Source organism: Mustela nigripes, chromosome 2 (genome assembly GCF_022355385.1).
Source record: "Mustela nigripes isolate SB6536 chromosome 2, MUSNIG.SB6536, whole genome shotgun sequence".
Taxonomy (NCBI): Eukaryota; Metazoa; Chordata; class Mammalia; order Carnivora; family Mustelidae; genus Mustela; species Mustela nigripes.
The window spans coordinates 113,337,440-113,364,047 of NC_081558.1; the positions used below are offsets into that span (position 1 = coordinate 113,337,440).

General features: G+C 36.3%; 1 protein-coding gene across 4 annotated transcripts in view; it reads right to left on the reverse strand.

The window, feature by feature from the left end:
- Nucleotides 1-2,753: 2,753 nt before the first annotated feature.
- Nucleotides 2,754-26,608, reverse strand: part of KLHL24 (kelch like family member 24) — a 48,414-nt gene continuing 24,559 nt past the window's right edge. For all 4 annotated transcript variants that reach the window (XM_059391450.1, XM_059391448.1, XM_059391447.1 and 1 more), the window contains 5 exons: nt 22,226-22,410; nt 20,753-20,871; nt 16,836-17,024; nt 15,149-15,337; nt 2,754-7,744 (listed from right to left, as the gene is read on the reverse strand). In XM_059391450.1, coding sequence (XP_059247433.1) covers nt 7,544-7,744; nt 15,149-15,337; nt 16,836-17,024; nt 20,753-20,871; nt 22,226-22,410 — 883 coding nt within the window. In that variant the 3' untranslated portion in view covers nt 2,754-7,543. The remainder of the gene's footprint in view (nt 7,745-15,148; nt 15,338-16,835; nt 17,025-20,752; nt 20,872-22,225; nt 22,411-26,608) is intronic.

Consider the following 26,608-nt stretch of genomic DNA (forward strand, 5'->3'; position numbering starts at 1 on the left):
GCCAAAACCAAGTCAAGGCTTAACCTACTGTACCACCCAGACACCCCTAAATGTGAACTTTTAAAGTCTTTTCTTCTCCCATTTGGACAAGATGCCTCCCTTTATCACACTGTCTCTTAATAAAAGGGTATCAGCACTCAAAGCCTAAACTCTTTGGACTGATTCCTCTTGAGCTCTTTGGTTACAGTACACATGTACTGATTATTACGTTTATCAAACTGTGACTCAAAAATCCCGTTTTAAGGTCTACTATTCTGAACAAGATCTTGTATTACCATAAAAAACAAAATCGGTGCTTTTACTCACTAATACATGAAGTCCCTCTGTGCTTTGTGAGTCTTAATTTATAAAGGTGACTGAGTGACAATACAAAGAGATAAATACTACTGAGATAAAAGTTTAATGTTAGTCATAGTTTCTCTAGAAACAAGAGGCACAGCATGTCATGCAGAGCTACGGAGAAAGCACCCGTGTCAGGAGGCAGAAAGAAATGAGGGGAGAGCTAAGGTTGGAGATTTCATTGGCATTTCCATGAAAAAGTCACCGCAGGGCAGGGTATACATACAGTTTAAGAATGGCTAGTTTTAATAATTCCGGCAGGCTTCAGGACAGAGGAGCTGTTCTTAGTTGTTTGGTACTTGACCCTGGAGTGACTCAGAGCAGGGGAAATATTGACCTGGTGTGTGAGTTGGGGTGGTGGTGGTTAAGGGAATAGACGAGGTTGTTTGGTTTATATATGAAAGGTAGGCTTGCTGACAAGTTGGTTACTGTTTCCAGGAATTAGCTAGTTTTAGGAAGGGCAGTTTCTCCCAGCAAAGTCCTCTAAGATGTCAAAACATCATAAAAAAACATGAAGCAAAAAATAAAGGCCTCAACAAAATTAGGAGGAAAATCATGCCTTTTGATTTTCTAAATCTCCATTAAAAGTTAGTATCAGAAAAGCAGAAGGCAGGTATAGCCTATTATTTTCCTCATTCCATTAAGAGTGCAGGTGATTTTTTTCCTTAAAGCAAACTCTACGTGGGGCACCTAGGTGGCTCAGTCAGTTCAGCATCTGCCTTCAGCTCAGGTCATATCCCAGATCCTGGGATTGAGGCCCCACTGGGCTCCCTGCTCAGAGGGAGTCTGTTTCTCCCTCTCCCTCTGCCCCCACCCCTGCCCCCCTAGCTCATGCTGTCTCAAATAAAATCTTAAAAAAAGAAAAAATAAAGTAAGCTCTCTATGTTCAATGTGGGGCTCGAACTCACAACTCTGAGATCAAGAGTCACATGCTCTAGCCACTCTAGTGTGTACTCTAGTGTTCTTTGATTTGACTCTCAAAGGTATTCCTGTAGTAATATGGAGTAAAGAAATTTTCTTTACTCTTCTGTACACACGCCAGGCACCTCAAGAGTGCAGGTGATTTTTTAAAGATCAAATTGAAAGTACAAGAGGGTTCTATTCCTTACCCACTGTCCAAATATTTTTATTTTTTTCAATTCCTTCCCTGCTTCTACATATTGCATTTTTGTCCTGAATAGCTACATGGACAAGGAACTGACATTTATGTTCTCTTGTGCCAGAACTACTCACCCTTTAACACCTATCCCATTAGCTCATCTCCTTACAAGCCTATGGCCTTTCCTAGTATAAGGAAAGTATGGTTCAGAGGTTAAATGGCTTTATGGTAGAGCACTGGTTGGAATCAGGTCTGATGAAGCCATATACTTTCCAGGGGTGACTACAAAGGAATTGAGTCAAAGGAAAAATTAACATGGACTGTTTAAGAAGCACTCTAACTTGCCATCTTATTTCGATGGCACAATTTAAAAACTAAGTCTAAAAAGCTAAGCATTACATATGCCCTGTAACATACTTACACCTTTCCAAAATTTTACTTTTTTAAATGTAGAATCAGACATTACCTATATTGTAAATAATATGTCCTTTCTTTGACATTTGAAAGGAAATTTCTTTTTTTTTTTTTAAACATTTTTTATTTATTTATTTGACAGACAGAGATCACAAGTAGGCAGAGAGGCAGGCAGAGAGAGAAGAGGAAGCAGGCTCCCTACAGAGCAGAGAGCCCGACATGGGACTCGATCCCAGGACGCTGGGATCATGACCTGAGCTGAAGACAGAGGCTTTTAACCACTGAGCCACCCAGGCGCCCTGAAAGGAAATTTCTTTACTCTTAATATTACTACAGGGATACTTTTGAGAGTCAAATCAAAGAACACTAGAGTACATGTTATGGGTAACTTTCTGATAATTACAAAAAATTTTTTTTAACATTTTCTCTCTCTTTTTTTTTTAACTTGAGAGAACACAAGTGGGGTGATGGGCAGAGGGAGAAGTTGACTCCCCACTGAGCAGGAAGCCCAACTCAGGGCTTGAGCCAGAGGCAGATGCTTAATTGACGGTGCCACCCAGGCATCCCTAAAATTTTTTTGTGGATAGGTAACACTTCCATGTGGTTCAGACTAAAACATTGATTACATGCACTTTTATACATGATTACATATAATTATATATAAATAAGCAGTGGCATTTCCTTTTTAACTGTTCTTCAGCCAACATTTCATTTCTTCATATACACTAATGCTTTATTTATTCTTCTAGTTAATTTATCGACATACCAGTAAATATTCACATATACTAATATGAATCTCCCTCCATCCCTTTTTTTGCATAACCTTTTGGATGTATTTAAAGTAAAACAAAACAAGAAGGTTTTGGTAAACAAAATTTAATACAACTGTATAGTCAAATAATAATGGTTAAAGGACATTTTATTAGATATGACTTAAAAAATTAAACTATGCACAAAGTATATTTAAACAAGACATGTAAGTATTAATATGCTACAACCAAATTGAGAACAAAGTACAAAGCATTTTTTTTTTTCACTGTGAAGATTCTTGGAGCCTCTCACTGAAAGCAAATGACATTTGGCTACCATAGGTCTGTACAAGTTGTAAAGCATATTGTGCTTTTTTTCAACTCTGTAATTGTTGTCTTAGCTCCAGAAATTCTCAAGAATTTAAATAAAGAAACTCGGGGTTGGGGGGAGGATGATGAGGAAAGCAAGAGTAAGAAAAAAAATAGTGCATAAGGATGGAACAAAAGTAAGTACATTTACTTTTCTGACATTAGATGCAGATACTGCAAATGATGTTTTCAAAGGTTTAATCAATGTTAGATGTTTGTCTAAATATCTTAAAAAGCACCTTGGCAACCAAAACAAAACCCTCAAATATAATAAAACTCCAAGCACTCAACAACATTTCTTAACATTCTCGTTCTGCCAAGCAATCACATGGTGTTCATTAAAACTTTTAAGAAGGGGAGTTTACTTTGTAGGAAACAAATATGAAACACATCTAAGGTAAGCTTTATTCAGAATAAAAAAAAAAAGAACGCTAAAATAGAACTAGAGAACTTAAGGCACATAAACAAATTCCGATGCAGTTATTCTGAAAACATCAAAACAAATTTTTTCTCTTTGGAACAATATATAAAATAAGTTATGACTACTGCTGTTTTTTTAAAAAAATTATGATGATCATCTTCAGCACTAAGTAAATTTAATATCTAAGGCAATCACACAAACATAACACATTCATAAAAAACATTAAAAAATGTGAAGTCTGTTGAAAATGTCTCTGGAATTATCAATTCACACTCTGGCTCAAGTGGTTTCTGATGTCTAGCATTAAATGTGACAATGAGTAGAGCTACCTAATCAAACCTACTTAAAAGCCAACCAAATCGCCCCCATTCTGGTTACTTGACATGGTGAATTTATTAACTAAAAATAATAATGGGGTGAGGTGATGTAAACCTGGCTTTTGATATAATGCACAAGAAATTCTAATAAGGCCAAAATTATGTTGAGGTTAACTTGTGTCTTGAGTTTAGTAAAACAAAGGCTTCCATAGGAAACCTTTAATAAGAGACATTTATCTTATTACTTGGCACCACATAAATAGCTATCTCTTCTCTTTGAAAATAAAATCTGGAGAGGTCTTTTCCACACATAAATCTCAAGACACAAAAGGCACACACAACAATTCAAACCCTCTCTTTTCATGTATGGGTTCTCACAGCAATTCTTTTTTTTTTTTTTTTTTTTAATCTATTGCCATATCCAGACAACAGGAAAACAAAACAAAACGAACAACACACACCTGGTTTGCATATTGACAAAAGTAGTATAACTGAGCCTTTGTCTTTCCTGAGTTTCAAAAGGGTATATGACAGTAGAGAAACATAAACAATTCGTATTCACTAAGAGAAAATGTATCAGTCCACAAAACATTTTCATCTTTCTAAATATAAAAGAATGAATGTTCAACCACTGCCTGTGTGAAGCCCCTTTACCAAATTAAATTTACTCTAGGATCATGAACTGAAGGTTATATAGTTATGGCACTTTAAACACCCCAATAGGCCAAAATGACAATACCCTCCCTGAGTATTTACATCACTTTTTTCTTAACACCTGGTTTAAATGGAGGAAAATATCTATATTTCAGTCATTTAGGAAAACAGAAGGTTACTTAAGACTCAATAAGCTACTATTTCATACCTGTGCAGTAGTAGTCAGTGGGGAGATTAAATTTGAAAACGAAGGTCTACTGCTTCAAAAATCAGACCACTTTATAGCTCACTCATAGACAGGAAAACACACGTTCATGAACAAAAAACAACTATACTTTCTTGTTAATCTACAAAACATATGCTTGAATTCCTTTTCCCACTGAGGTATCACAGCTGGGTTTAGCAAACTCGTCTCTACCTCCAATTTGTTTTCTAATCTCGTGAAACCTTATGTATTACATAGATTCTGACTGTATATAAGTCATTATACTAATACTCACCATGTACTTCAAAATTTTTTCTAAGTAATCATTATACCCAATGTGGGGCTCAAACTCATGATCCCAAGATCAAGAGTTGCATACTCTACTGACTGAGCCAGCCAAGTGGCCCTTATCGTGTACTTTCAAATGTAAAAACATATTATAGAAATGCCCAAATAAAAATTTCTGGGATTGAAATTAATTAAGTCAACTAATTTTTACTTTATGTGTTTTCTGATCATCACAAACTGATCAAATTCTTGGTGTTTGTATATATGCATGTACATGACTCTGCTATCTATCTATACATGTATACATACATACTAATCCAAAGGCTTATATGAGCATCTCCTATCAAAAGAAAATCTGTCAACTATGTGATGACAGTATGAATATAATCTGACACAATTTGGCTGATGAATCCCTTTTGATATACTAATTATATCCTAAAATTCTTTGATCAGTGCTAACACTGTTATTTATCAACAATCAATAAAGGAAGATAACTAGAGTATATTAAAATATCAGCTGAGTGATTTCAAAAACTGTTAATTTCATAGAATTCAAGTGAAGTTCTTGGTGGCCTACTTAATTTACATAGTTTTAAATTATGTAGAAAAAAATGAAACAATATTGGCATGAGGTCTATGTTTAAACAAATTGTTTTATAGGATTTCATTTCAAATTTAGTACAATACACGGATAGTAAAAATAAATGTATAAAGAAATACAAGTAACTAGTTAATATTTTTACAATAGACAAAAGTGCTAAAATACAAGTGATCTTGAGAGTTTTGTGTGTGTGTGCAGTGTCTATTTATGTATGGGCATGATCTTACGAATACACATGAAATAACAAGTATCATTTGTCTAATCCTCAGCATTTACAAAACACTTCTCATACATTATCCCATCTGCTGCAAAGAATCTCTGAACTAAATAGGTTCCATTATCTACAAAAGGTATAATGCAGAAGTAGATGTTTACTTCAGAATTAAAACAAGTATCCCAATTGTATTTACAATTGTCTTTTCAATGAAAACAATAGAAAACTGTTTCCTGAATTGCTCTGATAATTATCAGGAAAAGGTACATGTCATTTCAAATTATGATTTGAAAAATTTAATTCCCTAATTATTTATAAGATCTTTAGAGTTTTCCTCAGAATTCAGATTCCAGCTAAATTGATGATGATGCCATACAGTTTATTAGAAATCTCTGAATCATCCTAAGATGAGAAAACAAAATAATTTATCTATGTTAGGTTTTTCATTACTAACTGAGTTTTAACAGATATCTGGTGGTACTATAATCACACATCTGCATCATCTCTCCTGTGACAAAGAGTATGTAATTATGATCTGAGACAACAATAGTGCCTGGGCAGTCGAAATCCAGCAGGCTACCCGGAACATCCCTGGAATATCCCTAAAATGTTGTAAATTTTATCTGTTCACCCAGGAATAACAGTAATCACTTATTCTACAGTTCCTGTCATTCCATTTGCCTTAGAAAACATTTTACATTCCTCACTGAAAACTAGTAAGCTTATCAACTAGAGTTGAAAAATCTAGACGAAGGCAATTTGAGAATGTTGACCAGTATTTTCCACAATGGGTACCAACTGAAAGATATATCTTCAAAGACTGCAAATACCACTGTTAGGTTTTTTTGGATAGCTAATTTTAAAAGAAAAATGGACCCACTGACAGGTGGTCCCACCTTTATCCTTTAAAGGTAACTCAAGAGTGGAGACTCCAAGATTTTTACCTGTTCACTGGAAAGGAAGATAACCAGGGAAGAGGTCCTCTCCCAAAGCACCATCCTAATGAAGTCAAACCCTACTGGGCTAGGGAGAAAATTTTTCCCTGTTTTCCAAAATGGATTTCAACTCTCTTGCCAGGTTCTAAAAAGGTGTTCCCTAGAGGATTTAGAGATGATACAGAGGTATTTTGAGAGCCACAATGGGTTGTTCTTCCCTTCAAGGTCTTACATAATTTTTCTTAGGAATTAACCTACAATTTTACTCCCCATTTTAGGGGCACCTGCTTTTTTATCTCCTATCCAATGTTCTTCCAAAAATATGTTTGATATAAGACAGCAATTCTAGGAAGTCATGATAATTCAGTATTTTATCATATTCAAATTGTTGTCATTACATTTTTATCAGTTATTAAAAAAACCCTTCAATAAAATTTATCAGTTTGGATGTATTTTTAGTGAAAAAGATTTTTTAAACTGATTTCTCCCCTTTGTAAGCATTCTAAGCATTATGTGATTTAACCTAAATGAAGCCTAAGTCATGCAATTTTCTATACATATATGACAAAATAAGGAATATACAGGCTTACAGATAAATGTATATAAATGGAGAAACCATTCAGAAATTCCTAAAGGTTATACAGGCAGGCATTATTTCCTATTCCACATGAATTTCTTACAAATACTTACAAAGGTACACTCTCAAAACCCAAGCAATAACCACTATTATCTTCAACAACAAAAATTTTTTTTCCAATTACAGGAAAGACTTTATTACAGTTTAAAAGATCAATATTTCAGGGGAAAAGGCACCACAATTATTATCTTTACTTTTTTGTGTACATGGCACAAAAGGAGATATGTCAAGTTCCCACTCTGGAGTTCTTAAAACCTCTCATCTTGGATCAGTGTGGCTTCTTGGGTGAGGTATCCTGGCTTTAGAGCTTAAAGCATTTTTCATTGTATCTATGTATAGTCACACAGCCATGATAGGACACTGGCCGGGGCATTGCAGCCACCCCTGTGATGATACTTGTTGCAGGATCATAACAGAGAATAGTGTCTGTGGCTTCTCCATTTTCCCGTCTTCCACCCAGGATATATATTTTACCATTACACACAGACATACCACAGTTTTCCTGTTGAACCAAATACATTAAAAAAAAAAAAATTAACTCTGGAAGGCAAGGGATTTGGTAGCAAGCTGAAAAGTAAAATAAGACATGCTTTAGCAGACAAAAGTCATGAAATAAACTCCCTTTTGTTGAACTCCTGCTCTATGTGTGAGTGCTAGATAATTTTGCATGAATTAAATGTTAAAATAAAATATATGTTATGATTGGGGCCAAGACGCAGGAGGTGAAGTGGGGGTAGTGGGCTGAAAGAAGGGTTTTAACTTAACAGTAGTTGAACAAAAATATTTTCGAAGAGTATGGCTTGCTTCTCCTATTACAGGGAGGTCCTTTATTACAGCAAGTGGCTATTACATGACCAAGGAGTAGGAACATTATTCATTATGTGGGATTACCCACAAGCTGAATGAATGAATGAAAGAAAGACTCAAAAACAAATTAACAAAGCACTGTTATAGGAGCCTTGGCTGGGTTATATAAACTCCCCAAATAATATTTTAACTTTGCACAAAATGGGATTCTTAGCTGAATTTTACTCTTCTCTGTCAATAACATAATTATTATAAGAAACAAATATTCTTGCAAGGACGAGAGTGATTCTTCCAAGAAAGAAATTACACTAAAACTGTCTCCCTATTTCCTGGATCTGGTTATGCTGCAGGTCAAACATTCTATTTACATTAGTTTAATTATTCAATTACTTTAATTCAGAAAGTTATTGCAAATTATTATCATCCTGTTCCTATATAACTAGCAATGAGATGGGTTCTACCAATCAGTACAATAATAATTTTTACTTAACTAGATTTGCTGTGTATATAAGTTTTGCTCTTTTTTTTTTTTTTTTTAAGATTTTATTTCTTTATTTGAAAGTGTGAGCACGAACAGGTGGGGAGGGAGTGGAGGGAGAGGGAGAAGCAGACTCTCAGGTGAGCGGGGAACCCGACATGGGGCTTGATCCCAGAACCCTGAGATCAGGACTGGAGCTGAAGGCAGATGCTTAACTGACTGAGCCACCCAGGAGTCCCTAAGTTTTGCTCTTAAAGAAGAAATTAAATCTTGGTAGACTTATGTAACAGAAGGTAATATCTTCAGGTCTAAAAGAATTCATGAGTACTTGAAAGTACCTATATGAGAGTTTACACATACCCAGAATAACTTGCCTCATTATCATTAATGAATGACAAACTTTTATCTGGAATAACACCCGTGAATTACACCAATTATGTGCCAAACTACATTTTTCATCTGAAGCACAGTGAGCTCTTTCTATAAACTCTAAAAGTTCTGAATACAATAAAAAACTTTATCATCCTCAGTTTTCAGAGAGAACCTAGGCTACAGGTTGAACCTTACAGTCACTTTAATGATGATTCTTAAACTATATGATTATAGGATCTTATTACAATGTCATTTCAGGTAATAATGCTCAGAAATAAATGAAGCAAGCAACCTTGAAATCAGTTATTCCTTCATATCAGGAAATTACTTGTATTAGATATAGTAGCTTATTTCACTCTATTAGAATCTCAAAAGTTGTGACAGCTAGTAAGAAAAATAATTTATTGGGGCACGCCTGGGTGGCTCAGTCAGTAAGCGTCTGCCTTCAACTTCCAGGGTTCTGCAATCAAACCCCATGTCGGGCTTCCTGTTCAGCAGAGAGCCTGCTTCTCCCTCTCTCTCTGCTGCTCCCCCTGCTTATGTGCTCTCTCTCTCTGTGTCAAATAAAGTCTTTTTTTTTTTTTTTCCAAATGGAAAAATTGGGGCACGTGGGGTGCTTCGTGGTTTAAAACTCTTGCTTTGGCTCAGGTCATTATCTCAGGGTCCTAGGGTCGAGTCCCCCATCAGGCTCTCTGCTTGGCAGAGAGTCTGATGCAGGACTCGATCCCAGGACCCTGAGATCATGACCTGAGCCGAAGGCAGAGGCTTAACCCACTGAGCCACCCAGGCACCCTTTTCCATGAAATTTTTTTTAAAGATTTTTTTTTTCTAAGTAATCTCTAAACCCAACATGGGGGTCGAATTCACAACCCTGAGATCAGGAGTTGAATACTCTCTTGACCGAGCCAGCCAGGTGCCCCACCACATGAAGTTTTAATGTTATTTTTCAAGACTGGAACGAGACATGATCCTAGTATTAAAAAAAAAGAGAAGCCCTTCCCTTAATTATTATTTTTTATAATGCTTAATGTTTAAATGTTAAAATTCCAACAATAAACAAAGTCAGACTTTTTCATTTATTATTCTAAACTTTAATGACAGTTTAAATACCTGGGCTACTGAAGAGGGATTGAACAAACTTTATATCTGCAACAGTTTTTTTTTTTTCCCCCCAGCTTTTTTTTGCCACTTAGTATTCTAAGCATTTGAAAAAAGTTTGACTTGGGGCACCTGGGTGGCTCAGTGGGTTAAAGCCTCTGCCTTCCTCTCAGGTCATGATCTCAGGGTGCTGGGATTGAGCCCCACATTGGTCTACTCGGCAGACAGCCTGCTTCCTCCTCTCTCTCTTTGCCTGGCTCTCTGCCAACTTGTGATCTCTGTCTGCCAAATAAATAAATAAATCTTTTAAAAAAAAAAGAAAAAAGAAAAAAGTTTGACTCAAAAAATTGTGTAATAGGAAATTACAGTTGATTTTCCCTTTTTCACATATAGCATTAAATGGTAGGCAAACACTTAAAGATGGCTCAAAAATTACCTATAAATAATGCTTACAAAGATATTCTTCTAGATTCTTATTTAAGAATTTTAAGATCTTTTTAAAGATTTTATTACCTATTTGACAGAGTGAGAGAGAGAGTATAAGCAGGGGAAGCAGCAGAGGAAGAAAGAGCAGCAGGCTTACTGCTGAGCAGGGAGCCTGATTCACGGCTCGATGTGGGCCTTGGATCCCAGGACCCTCAGACCATGATCTAAGCCGAAGGCAGACGCTCAACTGACTAAGGCACCCAGGCGCCCCTACACAGATATACGTAAGGGTATTGGTAGTAAGAATGGACTGAGGAGAAAAGATAATCCCAGAAATCTCAGTGTTTTTTTGCTTCAAGAAATTTGACGTAGAGTATTTGATTTGGATTTCAATGATTTTGTCATCATAGATTTAATATACCTCTGAGCTAAGTGATTTTTCTTTGAAATTTTCAAAGTCACTGTTATTTGTCCTGTTGCTTTTTCATAGCTTTATCTCAACCACGTAGTTAGAAATATATTCATTATATGCCCTGCATTATGATAGATGCTAGAAACTATCTTCCTAAATTGTTATCATTTTCTATAGTATAGCCAAGTTCTGAATGAATAGTACTTCTTGGCGAAAATGCATTGTACTTTAAAATATCCACTATAAGGGGCACCTGGGGGGTTCAGTTGTTAAGTGTTTGCCTTCGGCTCAGGTAATGATCCCAGGGTCCTGGGATGGAGCTCCACATCAGGCTCCTTGCTCAGTGGGAAGTCTGCTTCTCCCTTGCCCACTCCCCCTGCTTGTGTTCCTTCTCTCGCTGTCTCTCTCTCTGTCAAATAAATAAATAAAACCTTTTAAAAAAATACCCACTATAAGCCAATAAAGGTTAGCTTTCATTAAAGAATTCAGAAATTGGGGCATCCGGCTGGCTCAGTTAGCAAAGCATGACTCTTGATCTCAAGACTGGGAGTTCAGGGACGCCTGGGTGGCTCAGTTGGTTAAGCGGCTGCCTTCGGCTCGGGTCATGATCCCAGAGTCCTGGGATCGAGTCCCACATCCGGCTCCTTGCTCCGCAGGGAGCCTGCTTCTCCCTCTGACTCTGCCTGCCACTCTGTCTGCCTGTGCTTGCTGTCTCTCTCTCTGACAAATAAATAAATAAAATCTTTAAAAAAAAAAAAAAAAAAAGACTGGGAGTTCAAGCCCCATGTTGGGGGTATAGTTTACTTAAAAAAAATTTATAAGTGTAAACACTTGTCACACAGGTGAATGTGACTATAATATGGGTTTCTATATGGTAGGGCACACCTCAGCTCTACAGACTGTCCTTTCTAAGACAGGCCACTCAGCTACAGAAATGTGATTCATTTTTACTTAACTGTGATATATGAGGGATAGAAGATTATATTCCCTCTGTACCATGAAGCTGAAGGTCTATTATATCCCCTCTGTACCATGAAGGTCTTATTATGTCCCTTTTATCAGCTGAGGCAATGTTACTTTGAATACATTACTAATTAGAGATTATACCTCAATGTCAAAAACTTTAGAAAAATGGTGTTACATTCAAACCCTATTTCATTTTCTTTACAGTCTATATCTCTTTACACATTTGCATATAAGACTCTTAAAATTAGGTCCCTTGTTACTGCACTATCTCATTTGTTTACTTATTCAATAAATATTTACTGAGCACCAATTAATGCAAGATACATAGAAAATGAGTTAGAAAAAACAGTATTCTCAATAAGATGGAATTCTGGTATGGAAATAAACATTTATACCCATAACAGTTTATGACTGCCATAATATAAATGCAAGTGCAGTGACAGATCAGAAAAGAAGGAGATCAATCCTGAACAGGGAAACTGCAGTTTGTTGTAACTATGAAGTGGTCCTTCGAAGAGGAGTAGAATTACAAGTAGAGAAGATAGAAAAGACATTAGAGTCTGAGACGGCATCATGAACCAAGGCAAGAACACGTAGGATCTATATAGCAAATGCAATTTAACAGACACTTAACATAATTGGGATGAAGTTGCAGAAAGTGAATCTGAACAGACAAGCAGAGGTCAGACGATAGAAGGCCTAGAATGAAGTGGGGAAACTTGGATTTTATTCAGTATGTTTCCAATCAAAGGAGAGACATAATAAGAATTATGGGAAAATAATCAGTGGCAAAATGGGAGACAGAAGACATTAAAGAACACTAATTAGAATATTATTATTTTTGTTTAGGGAAGAACTGGTAAGAACTTGAACAAAAGCAGGAACTACAGGAGTGGAAGAAGAGGAAACACTCTAGAGGACACAGAACTGATATACCGGATTCAATTTAGGAGAAAGTGAGGAAACTCTAAGAAATTAAGTCTAGGTATGAAATAATAGAAAAATATATATTGGTCTTGCCCCTAGTTCCTGATACAGAGCTCCTAAATCCCTTAGAATTTCCCAAGTGATAAGTCTTTTGTTCTAATGAGGCGATTGTTGGTGGGCTTCTGGATGGGAGGGCTAGTCACCAAAAAGATCAAGCCATAATCATTATCTTAAAACTTTCATCCCCATTCCCCATTCTCTGGAGAACGGAAAGGGGCTGGAAATTACATTAATAACTACATGATGAAGCCTCCATAAAAATTCCCCAAATACAGGATACAAACAGCTTCTGGGTTAGTGAACATATCCATGTGCTGAGAGGGTGGTGCACATCAGCTCCAGGACAGAAGCTCCTGTGCTTGGGACTCTTTTGGACCTCACCCTATGTGCCACTTCATCTGTATCCTTTATGATATCCTTTATTATATAATAAACTGATAAACACAAGTATTTCCCTAATTTCTGTGAGCTGTTCTAGCAAATTACTGAACCCAGGGAGGCGGTTGTGGGAATGTTAATTTAGAGCCAGTCAGTCAAAAGCACTGGGGGACAAGCTGGAACTAGCGGTTGGCTTTGGAAGCAGTGGCAGTCTTCCTTTTCTTTTTTTTTTAAATATTTTATTTATTTATTTGACAGAGAGAGAGATCACAAATAGGCAGAGTAGCAGGCAGAGAGAAGGAGAAGCAGGCTCCCTACTGAGCAGAGAGTCCGATGCGGGGCTTGATCCCAGGACCCTGGACCATGACCTGAGCCAAAGGCAGAGGTTTAATCCTCTGAGCCACCCAGGTGCCCGGAAGCAGTGGCAGTCTTGAACGGTGCCCTCAACCTGTGGAATCTGGCCCTAACTCCAGACAGATAGTGTTGGAACTGAACTGAACTGTAAGACATTCAGCAGGAGATGGAGAATTGGTTGGTGTGGGAATAAATCCACATATCTGGTGCCAGAAGTGTTGTGTGAGTAAGGAAGATCAATCCTAAACAGGAAACTGCAGTTTGTTGTAACTATGAAGTGGTTCTTCAAAGACGAGTAGAATTACCCCTTTCCATTCACTAGGTTTTCCATTCACTAGGTTGTTTGGAAACAGAAAAAGTAGGCTTGGGGAAGAAGGTGAATTCTTTTTTTTTTTTTTTTAATATTTTATTTATTTATTTGACAGAGAGAGATCACAAGTAGGCAGAGAGGCAGGCAGAGAGAGAGAGGAGGAAGCAGGCTCCCTGCTGAGCAGAGAGCCTGATGCGGGACTTGATCCCAGGACCCTGAGATCATGACCTGAGCCGAAGGCAGTGGCTTAACCCACTGAGCCACCCAGGCGCCCCAAGAAGGTGAATTCTGTTCTAAGTTTGAACTCCTGGGACATCATAGAAAATATCAAATAAGCAGTTGGAAATTTGAGTCTGGAGCACGAGAAAAAGGCTTTAATGAAGATCAAAATTTGAAATTAGTACTGGGCAATAAATGTGACCACTCAAAAATGGAGTATAAACTAGGAAGCAGGTAGGGAAAAGAGACTCTAGGAATACCCATATTTAAGGGCTGGGCAGAAAAATAAGAGAATATGGATGAGACTGAGGAGATTATTAGTAATTACCTCTGAGAGAGTAACTCTAGACTAGTAGATTGGTAGATCCAGATTTCCAGCATTAGAGCCATCAAGCATTTTGGTGGTTAGAAGGAGAGTAGGACCATAAACCAAAGGCTGAGCAGAGGCTTTTTGGGAGGCAGGGGGTGGAGATGGAGTAGGGGTATAGGCAGTGTACATGGATGAGACCTAAGTCCAGCCATTTCTTTCTTTCTATTTTAAGATTTTACTTATTTGATAGAGAGAGGCACAGTGGGAGAGGGAACACAAGCAGGGGGAGCAGGAGAAGGAGAAGCAGGCTTCCCGCTGAGCAGGAAGCCCAATGCAGCGCTCGATCCCAGGATCCTGGGATCATGACCTGATCTGAAGGTGACACTTAATAACTGAGCCCCCAGGTGCCCTCACCCATTTCTTTCATAATAAAACCACAGAAGGAAAGAAACCAGTTTGGGAGCACTTCTTCTCTTTCAAAATACATAAGATATAGGGATAAGGACTGGAGTAAATTCTGAAAGAGGTCAAGGAAAAAAAAAAAACTACCAGCCCAAGTGCAACGGTTGCTTCACCATGGGATGGTAGAAAATAAGGTATTTCAATAAAACAATTCCCTGAAACAAGTTTAAAACAGGAATACCACATGCTTTATGTGGTTTTAAAAATTATGAAATAATTCCAGCATGCATGAATGATATTAACAGTGAAATTACAGTATATTTATAATGGTCATGTATTTGGTCCCTCCTAAATTGATTTCTCTTTTGGACTATTTTAGGTCATTACCTGTCGGCTGAATGTATTCTGTACATGCATCCAGTAATCTTCAACTGGATCATAGCAGTATATTGCCTTGGTCAGCCCACCAGCAACATATATCAAGTTGTTTAAGGATACAGCTGTTATACACCTCTTGGCAATTGGGATAGCTGCACGAAGTAGCCAAGAATTGGTTTCTGGATCATAAGATTGAACCTAGTAATATATAGAAATATTTTATTGAAATTTCTAAACCAAAATGCATATTTACTTAATAAAAGTCTATCAATATATAGAAACACAATTAAAAATGAAATCCCATTAATTACAGTAATTCACATTAATTCACAGAATTAAGAGAGGTTAGCTTGATAGAGAAATGCCTGAATTATAAAATTCTCAAAAGAAATGCAAATTTATTACTATCAAGCAGAATAGAATAATAAACACAAGTTGTTTCCAGGAAGAACAGATACTACACTATCATGATAGGTTTTCTTTACTTATTTCTACTAAACAGTCTACATTTTTTTTTTTTTTAAGATTTTAGAGAGAGAAAAGAGGAGAGAATGCACGTGAATTGGGGTGCAAGAGGGAAAAACAGAGGGAGAGGGAGAGAGAGAATCTCAAGCAGACTCCCTGCTGAACATGGAGCCCAATGTGGAGCTTGATTTCACACCCTGAGATCATGACCTGAGCTGAAATCAAGAGCTGGACACTTAACTGAGCTATCCAGGTGCCCCAACAGTCCAGATTTTTAAAACATTGTGTCATACAGGATAACTATGTCTCAATCTGAATAAAATTTCTTTATGCTTTTAGGAAGTCCTTTCTGCAAAAGAACACAGGAAACTTCAGTATACTCTGAATGATCACAAATTCTGAATTCTAAAATAGTAACATTTGGCCACATTATATTAAATTTAATTAAAAAGATAACTGACTGGGTGTCTGGGTGGCTCAGTCAGTTAGGTGTCTGACTCATAGTTTCAGCTCAGGTCATGATCTCAGGGTTGTGAGATGGAGTCCCGCATTGGGCTTTGTGCTCAGCACGGAGTCTGCTTGTCCTTCTCCCCATGCTCCTCCCCGTGTCCTCTCTCAAATAAATAAAATCAATAAATAACAGATTGACAAAATTTAGTTAACAACTGCTAAACAGTTTGGCATCAGACAGTAGTTTCCAGAATAACAGTATTTTCTAAGGTGTCAGGAAGGCAAATATTCTTTTGTCCCAGGGATTCAATGAACTGCAGCAACTCTGAGCTGTCCTCTATTGACATTACAGATGTTTCTCTTCCTCTTTTTTGCTCTAAAAAATACTTATAAAGTATGCAGAAGATGACCCAGTGGAAGCAGTGTAGTTACTATATTTTATTCTCTGCTAATTCAATTCCCAACTGTTTTTTGTGAGTAATTTTTTGATTCTACAGACTGTAACAGGAAAAGATTTTAAACTATTTAGTAGAATATCCCAATGCTGAGAGTAGTTTTGTTTCAAAAAGATTAAATAATGCTTTTTACAAAAAACTGTTAGATATATTAGGACTTCACTTCAGTAACTTGAAACTTAGTGTTTTCCCCCCAAAGTATAAAGTACTAGACAATTTTTAAAAGGCTCCTCACACTAAGGGACCTCGCTATTTATTTGATAAGCTTTCTGTATTTTTCCTCCCGTATACATAACTGGTAATTTCTGTAAGAGAACATGGCTTACCTTATCAGAACAAGTATTATCATCAGGTCCTCCACCAATCACAAACAATTTGCCTACACAGCTAGTCACGGCAGGAGAACTCACTGCTTCCTTAAGGGGAGCAACTTCAGTCCATCGATTTGAAAAGGAATCATAACATTCTACGCTGCTAAGTCTGTTTTGTCCATCATAGCCTCCAACAACATATACCTGTATGTGAAATACATGGAAAAATCTTAATTGTCAAAAGTCTGAATTTTTTAACTAGTTGGTTAAGGAATTAAAGGATCTCTTCCCTTTAAAAGCCCTTGATAACTATAATTGCAATAAATCTAGCTTAGTTTTTGAAACTTTCATTAGCACCCTCTCACCACAGGGGAGACTTTTTAGACTTTTTTTTCCTAATAGCCCCTGCAAATGAAGTTTTAATACCACCATATACTGTATATCCTTTTATGTCCTATATGTATATCTGTGTTTTACACATGGAAGAGTACAGTTGTTTTCATCCCCCAAAATAACCTTCACCCCCTTAAGGGTGATACTGCTCGCACTGAGAATTACATGATTGTTTAAATGCTCACACTCATGGATGATGAAAATGTTCAATTATTATGAAGTAATAAAGCTACAAATCTAAAATATTAGATAAGGAATACTAGACTGTAAGACCAATGAAGGCAGTGCCTATCTTGTTTTTCATTTTAGTATCAAGTGTGCTTAGCAAAGTATCTACCACACAATTAACTCTATACTATATATTTCAAAAGGCTTCCACAAATCTAAGGAAGGCAGACATATTAATCTTTATGTGACAGCTGAACTAATCAACAAGTCATTTATTAAATGACCTATATGTAGATAATCCATTAAGAATAATGAGATACGTGGGGTGCCTGGGTGGCTCAGTGGGTTAAGCCGCTGCCTTCGGCTCAGGTCATGATCTCAGGGTCCTGGGATCGAGTCCCGCATCGGGCTCTCTGCTCAGCAGGGAGCCTGCTTCCTCCTCTCTCTCTCTGCCTGCCTCTCTGCCTACTTGTGATCTCTCTCTGTCAAATAAATAAATAAAATATATATAAAAAAAAAAGAAGAATGAGATACATAAGAAACTTTTAACTTGGGTTAAAAGTTTTAACAGTGGGTTAAAGCTTCTGCCTCTGGCTCAGGTCATGATCCCAGGGTCCTGGGATCAAGCCCCACATCAGGCTCTCTGCTTAGCAGGGAGCCTGCTTCCCCCTCTCTCTGCCTACTTGTGATTTCCCTCTCTGTCAAATAAATAAATAAAATCGTTAAAAGAAAAAAAGAAAGAAACTTTTAACTTAAGCGAGGTTCTTCAGTTTAACATCCACAATTCCTTTAATCGACAGTCATTATCAACTCTTCCCTCCATATGAAGTAACTATTAAGTCCCACTGAGTCTTCTTTTACAGCATCCCACATCTGTCCCTTTTGTTTCTTACTGCCACTATCCTACTTCAGGATCCATACCATTTTGTACTTCTCAATTAATCTCCTGGTCTCCACTCTTGTGCTCCATCAACCACAGATTAATCTTCCTAAATACTTCATCAACTCCTTTAATAGTTCAGCAACAGATGCCTAAGTGGTCAAGGCCAAACCTTATACACCTACATTCAAGTCTGTTCACAATTTATCTTTCTGTATGCCTCCAAATTTCTAGAACAGCCAATGCTATTTTGTATTTCAAGGCTGCACTTCTCATATTATGTTAAAATGATCTCTTGGTGGGTTTGTTCTCCCAACACTAGGAGGTTCAGAGAGGTTAAGTAACAACTCAAAGTCACCCAGCTGGAAGAGTATATGGAAACTGTGGCACAATGTAGCAATTAAGGGCATGGCTTTGAAGTTAGTAGAAGCAGGGTTCAGTATCTAGCACTGCTATGAAATGTAAATCTTGGGCAGTTTACTTATCCTCTGAGAGTCAGTTTTCATTTCCTCAATAAAAATGTAGACAGTAATAGTACCTATCACATAATATAATTTTGAGGATTAATTTTTTTACCATTCTCTTGCATTCATAAATTAAAAATATATGTTGTGAGCACCAAGATGAAAGTACTCTAGATTAAGAAAATCTTGAACTTTTGCTTTGCTCCTGCTTTATTACTTTCTGTGTAACCTTAGGCAAGTGACTTGATTTCTCTGAATTAGGTTTCTTTAAAAACTGCAAAAGTTATACAAAATTTTCTCTAAGATTCTTTCCTACTCTTAGATTCTCTATTCCAAATCATCTTACCTAGGTTTTCTTAATAGAAACCATTTATAAATTTAAATACTTTTATAGGTTTGAATTCAATTTATATTGTAATTTTTTAGGGTAACAGTTTCCATGACGTGAGTACTTACTTTTTAAGGTATGAAAGATTCCTTTCATGTCTTGATTTATTACTTCTAAGTTTTAGGTAACTTCAAGTCAAGTATACTAACATTTGTCAAATAAATCTATGTTCGCCAATCCATACATGATATTTGAGACATCCATCATTTGCATTTGCCTTTGTACTTTCAGACTAAATAATTACAATTTTTTTTAGTCAGATCTCTTCTCTTTCCAACCACTTCAATATTTTAGCTGCCCCTTTCAGTAATATTTTATCATTCTTGAAGGATGGCTACCAAAACTATATAGCAATTACTGACAAACTAGTGATTTCAGAAAATAGCCAATCAGAATTAGTTTATTTCTATTATATCTATCTCAAGGTCCCCATTATTTCAGTGACCTTGTCGAGAGCAGCAGCACAATAGCCTTAGGAAGTTAGCTTTCCAGCTGTGCTTTGAGACACTCTTAATATTCTGTAGTATAGAAATTTCAAGCAGGCTCTATGGGGAAATAGGGGGAGGGGACCAGGCTGAGTGGGAAGGGTTCCTACACCATCTCTGTTTCTATTAGGGCAGCTCTGTTTTCTCATCGGTGACTCTAAAATGTCTCCACATGAGGGCCCAAGAGGTAGCAATCTTTTTAGAAGGGGGTATCAGGGAACCAGTCAGAAATACACATGCAAGCAAGTATACTGCTTTTATTCAGATTGCTTATTAATATAAGATAGCTTTGAAGGAGCTAATAGAGATGGAGGCAAAGAAAAGCTAAAGGGTTCTTGGTATATGCTGCTGTATTTTTATCTGTTCTACATAATGGGTTTTTATGTTAGATTTAACTTTTTAACTTTAAAAAGGATGTAGCTGCTTTTAAAAAGCTTGGAAACCACAGGTCTACAAGTGTTTCTCAAGTTCCTAAGGACAGAGAATGGCTCAGAACCAACATATAATTATTTATTTGTTTTTTAAAGTACCCTCCACAACCAGCATGGAACCCAACATGGGGCTTGAACTGTGAGATCAAGGCTGGAGCTGAGATCAAGAGTCAGATGCTTAACTAATTGAGCCACTTGGGCACCCCCCCAAATTATGTATTTAAAATATTTATTAGCCACAGTCAATAATCAATTTTCTTTAAAATACACTGGTGAATTTATCTTAACACTATTTTAAATTTGTTTTGTCCCTAACTTGTATAAAGAAAAAAGATAAAATAACATCAGTCTAGGTAAATATATCTTTGCCTGACTGCCAAAGTCAGTAAAGGGAAAAAGATTGCTTGGATTAGACATTGGCCTGTTTTTGTACTTGATGTAACTCCTTTATTTTCCAATGCTTCTTAAGCTTTCAGACTCCAATGGAGCATGAAAAGAGAAATGTGCTGCACTGCCACAAATTCCAAATTGGGAGAACAAAATATCCATTCAAAAGTACAGTGTCAAATTGTTTATATCTTCAGTTTATCTATTGAGGTTAGAAATGGAAGGAAATACAATTTGAATCCAAAATACCCTGAGACTGAGTAAGATGAAGGATTTAACTGTGGTATTTATTTTGGAAATGTGCCAGCAATAGTAATAAAAAATAGTTTCTCTTACTTTACCAAGGAGGACAGCCATTTTGTGACGCCATCTGCCTTTATTTAGAGAAGCAACTCTGATCCAAATATTCAACTGTGAGTTATAAATCCACACATCACGGCCATTGATTCTTCCACCTTTAAATGCAAAACAACGTATACACAGTATGTATGTCATCAAGGGATTTATGCTCAAGGCATAGATAATTATAATATAGGATTTATTTACCCCATCTAAGAATTTGTGAATTTAGTTCAATGAATGAAAGAATGACCCTCTTAAAGCTTAATGAAAATAGTTCTACAGAGTAGATTTAAACCTTGCCGATTATTATCTTGAGAATCATAGGCCCTAAGTAATAAAATGCAAAATACAAGTTTTACAAATGTATAAGGCTATTAATTTGAATCACACATCAGAAGCACCCAAACAACAGAATTATTTAAAAAAGATTTAAAAAAATCACCCATTTATTCAAAAGCATGCCACTATACAAAATGAATTATGTCTTGTTAAATTGTGTAACATGTAGTAATAGAGTAACTCCAAAGCTGGTAAAATTATTAACCAAATAAATGACTCAGGACCAAAGATAATGCAGTTATACTCTGTATAAGTCTGTCATTTCATTGTCTCAGATTTTAGATATAACATCAACATAAAAGAATTACAAGTTAAGAATTTTAAGGAAAAACCTATTTCATAAACTTTGGTGAGAATTTCAGAAAACTTGGTTGGATCAGAAATGCTTAATTCTTTTTTTTTTTTTTTTTTTTGCTTTTTTTTTCTTAATTAATTCTATGAGTAAGTTTCACTTTGCATACTTCACAGTGTACTTTAAAACAAAGTTAACGTGTTCAAGTTTTAAAAATTATGCCATATCCCATATGCATTTGAGAGCACTTAAAATATGACAATTAAAGGCATTTTTCTGGTGGATTGTTTATAAATCATTCTGGATCATCCTGAGCCTGTTTTTAAGAGAAAAAGTCATTCCCAGCTTTATTTGTTGTATAAACTGATCTGCTGAAAGCGGGCCTATTCACTTTCATGGTTTTCTTCTGAGACACTACTATTTGTTTAAAATAGCCAAGCTGTGTTCAAATTAAAAGTAGCTACAGTGCGAAATAGGTCAATCAGAGAAAGACAACTACCATCTGATCTCCCTGATATGAGGAAGTTGAGATGCAACGTGTGGGGTTTGAGGGGTAGGAAAAGAATAAATGGAACAAGATGGGATTGGGAGAGAGAAAAACCATAAGAGACTCTTAATGTCACAAAACAAACTGGGGTGGGGGCATGGGGGCAGGGAGAGGGTGGTGGGGTTATGGACATTGGGAAGGGTATGTGCTATGGTGAGTGCTGTGAATTGTGTAAACCTGGCGATTCACAGACCTGTACCCCTGGGGCTAATAATAACATTATATGTTTATAAAAAAACTTAAAATTTTTTTTTAAAAAGTAGCTACAGTAATAATAATTTTTATTTACCTGAAACAAGAATGTCATTTCTTAGAGCACAGACTGCATACTCTGATTTGGTAAATTCCGGAAGCTTAGCCAAAGACTTCCATTCCCCTGTCACAGGATCATAGCACTCGGTGTATGGAAGATTAAATCCTCCAACCCGTTCACAGCCTCCAACGACAACTATCACCTCAGAATAGCCAGTTGACCTAAAACAATTATTATAAGAATATATAAATAATAAAATACACTCAAGATTGTTGAAAACTCTAAAAATATACATGAATGTAAAGAAAGTAGAAAGTAAACAGTTGTTTATTCCCTGAGCACGTGCCACATAACACAGGCTGCCAAAGACTTTGAGAAGGATTTTGAGAGACATTTTGAGAGACCTTGAGAGACATTTGCAAGGGATTTAGTGATGTCGTTTTCCACAGAAAATTTCTATGGGTATTTTTTTCTATCAGTTTTGCCTTAAAAATTACAAAGCAGTCCAAAAATCCTACCTAACTCAACTGGAATCCTGGTAATAGTAAAGATGACTTCCAAAGGTAGTTTTGTAGTAATTCAGATGTGTGCAGCCATACTAAGGTAAGATCATGAAGAAAAATGGTGATTTTTCATAAGCTTGCTAGTCCTTTTTTTTTTTTTTTTTTAAGATTTTATTTATTTATTTAAGAGAAAGAACAAGAATAGGAGGAGGCATAGAGGGAAAGGGACAAGCAGACTCCCTGCTTATCTGGGAGCCCAATGCAGGGGCTTGATTTAAGACCCCGCAATCATGATCTGAGCTGAAGTCAGATGCTTAACATACTGAGTCACCCAAGCACCCCGGATTGCTAGTTCTAAAAAAACTAATTCATATTATAATCTAAGTACCTTTTAAAGAAGTATATGTATTTGCTTGGAACTATTTCTTAAAATAGTTTTTTAAAGTTAAGTACATTAAAGCAATCCAAATCAAAACACTGAGCAATCAAAGTGTTAACAGTTTATGACAAAGAATGTTAAAGGAAAAAAAGCAAGACCAAAAACTGTACTGAAGGTCTCATCAATACTATGTAAAAAATGTGTGTGGAAAGAATATACCCATACCACCAAAGGCTAATGATGGTTAACTCTGGATAGCGTGGCTTCTTTCTTTCTATCAACACAAATTTCCACAATGATAATGAGCATGTTCTACTTTCAGAGTGGAAAAAACATTTACAGCATGAAGAGAATCCTAAGGTTTATGGTAATCATGGACTTCTTTTATTTTGTAGTTTAAATTTTAGATACAGGGCGCCTGGGTGGCTTAGGTGGTTATGCCTTCAGCTCAGGTCATGATCTCAGGGTCCTAGGATTGAGCTCCGATTGGGTTCCCTGCTCTGTGGACCCTCTGCCTGCCCCTCCCCCTCCTTGTGCTTTCTTTCTCTCTCTGTCAAATAAATAAATAAATAAATAAATAAATAAACCTTTAGGGGCACCTGGGTGGCTCAGAGGGTTAAGCCTCTGCCTTCAGCTCAGGTCATGGTCTCAGGGTCCTGGGATCGAGCACCACATCCCGCTCTCTGCTCAGCAGGGAGCCTGCTTCCCCCTCTCTGTCTACTTGTGATCTCTCCCTGTGTCAAATAAATAAATAGAAATCTTAAAAAAACAAAAAACAAAAAACAAAAAAAAAAACCTTAAAAAAATTTGTTGTTGGGGTGCTTGGGTGGCTCAGTTGTTAAGTTGTCTGCCTTTGGCTCATGTCATAATCCGAGGGTCTGGGATTATGCTTCTCCCTCTCCCACGCCCCTTGCTTGTATTCCCTCTATCGCTGTCTCTCTCTCTCTGTCAAATAAATAAGTAAAATCTTTAAAAAAAATTTCCTGTTTAGATACAGGAAAAACTAAAAGCTTATTCAAGTTTTTTGTTGTTACTCATAAGGCTCAATAGAAAGCTTGTAATTTTAAAATTATTTGACTTTTATATTTTTTCACAAATATAACTGAAATGAAAAAGGTCCTGTAACTACATTTTATGGTTGTTACAATTTTAATCTCATGATACAAAATGCTAACAATCCCTCTTCTCTTAACTTAAATGTGGAAGGAAAAAAGACCACATTGGAACGCTAATTTGTAGTTTTAGTCAGTATGATGTTTCACAATTACATTAGAAAAAAAAATTAAGCAATACTGGTACGTCACTTTAACAAAGATACTATATTCTAGCTACATTTACTCATAGCTTTTCCAACTAATAATCATTTACCTGTTCCAGGCCAGGCATACTTTTCCTTTACAAAATCAGAAAAATGTATTGTAGAAAAGAATTGTATTCACAGATATAATAAAAATTACTTTTAGGAGCCTAGCAAATCATATAACCCTAATCTAGTATATAGTAAGACATCATCAGAAGAACTGAAATATTATCAATACTATTTTCCACATTAGTTCCATAAAGAAACTATTAAAGTAAATCAAGAGTAACACCAGATACTTGGTACAACTAACTTATCCTTTTCATAAAAGTATCACTTCCTAAAATTATCGTTTCTTAAAATTATACTTGAAATACCTCTAAAACAAATCCAGGTGATTTTCCTCAAAGCCTTACTTATTGACTGATCAAAAGTTACTTAATACTGTCACTAGGGTTCAACGACTCCCAGTTATTTTAATATGAAATCAAGGTAACTATATTATAAGAATTGTGTTTTATACACTTTCCTTATAACATTTTTACTTTTTTCTTTTCTGAAGAGACAGAGAGAGAGCAAAGGGGCATCACAGATTGGGGGGAGGGGAAGGTCAGAGAGAGAGAGAATCTTAAGCAGGCTCCACACCCAGCATCAGGCTCAATATGGGGCTCAATCTCAAAACCCTGAGATCACAACCTAAGTCAAAACCAAGAGTCAGACACTTAATCAACTAAGCCACTCAGCTGTCCCACATTTGATTTATGTTATAGCTTCTCTTTGCTTAAACTTGCTAGCTTTTTTTTAACACTTCTTAGCCTAATAAACATATGTTGTCTATTTTTGTACTTTTGAATAAGAAGAGAGAATAGCACCAAAAACTAATGACTAAAACAAGTAGCCCCACTAAATAAAGGATCTTTTCAGTGTCTACTGGAAATGTGTTTTTATCTGAAAAGATCAATAAACTGGTAGTTTTGCCTGTACTAAAGGTCTTACTTGCAACCAAATGGTTTTTAACTTAATTGAAGACAAGCCTGGTGTTTTCATTAAAGACTGTGAATACACCAAAAGTTATTTTTAGGGATGCCTGGGTTGGCTCAGTTGGTTAAATGACTGACTCCTGGTTTTGGCTCAGGTCATGATCTCAGGGTTGTGGGATCAAGCCCTACACTGCGCTCCCAGATCACTGGGGAGTCTGCTTGAGTTTCTCTCCCTCTGCCCCTCTTCATGCTTGCATGAGGGCTCTCTCTCTAAAATAAATAAATCTTTCTTAGAAGTTATTCTTTATTTCGTGAGGTTGGAAAAACTTTTATCTAAGGCAGGGAGATGACCGCCTTGAAGGAAATGTGTTATTCCAGCTAATAATGGCAATTGGAACAAAAAGGCAGTCAAGATAATACAGGATGAATAAAAGTCTGGATACCCTAGTTCAATCTATTTTTTGGAGTGAACATTTATTTTATTAATGCTTTAAAGTGAAAATCCTGATTCTGCCGTGATAAAATAAAAAATATCTGCTGTTTTAGTATTAAATTTTACCATTTGTTCCTGGGAAAGTATTATGTATTACAACTAAATTATCTTTTTTTTTTTTTTTTTACTATGACAAGTATTGTTTTTTAAAAAAATCACCATCCTTTTTTATCATGAATTAAAGAAAAGATCAAATTAAAAGATTACATTCTTTGATTTATGTGAAAGATTTAAAATAATTCTCTCCCTCTGGCCCTCCCCCTTTGTGCTAATAAATGAATTTTAAAAATCTAAAAAAAAAAATCTCAAAAGGCAAAATACAGGACTTGTTGGATGAAATAACAGACTCAGTTATTATCTATGCCAGAGACAGGCCAAACTCATTCTCATCAATAAAAGGGGTCACTGGGAATGGTTAATGGCTAATGGAAGAATAACTGAATGTATTTAAAAAGCACAATAGGAAAGCCATTGTTTCCATATAGCAGGAAACTGGAAGAAAGAAAGGAATGATATTAGTAATATAATCTATTCACCATTCCAAGACTCAAAAATATCTGAAAACTGAGCCATCAAACAAATTAATTAACTAGAATAGAGATATGAGACTTGAAGCCCTTCGACAGAGAGACACATGGCTCTCTAGTCTGTACGATATGACAGTTACTAAACTTAATGTATTAATTAATATATCTAAAGAAAGAACTAGGGGCACCTGAGTGGTTCAGTGGGTTAAGCCGCTGCCTTCGGCTCAGGTCATGATC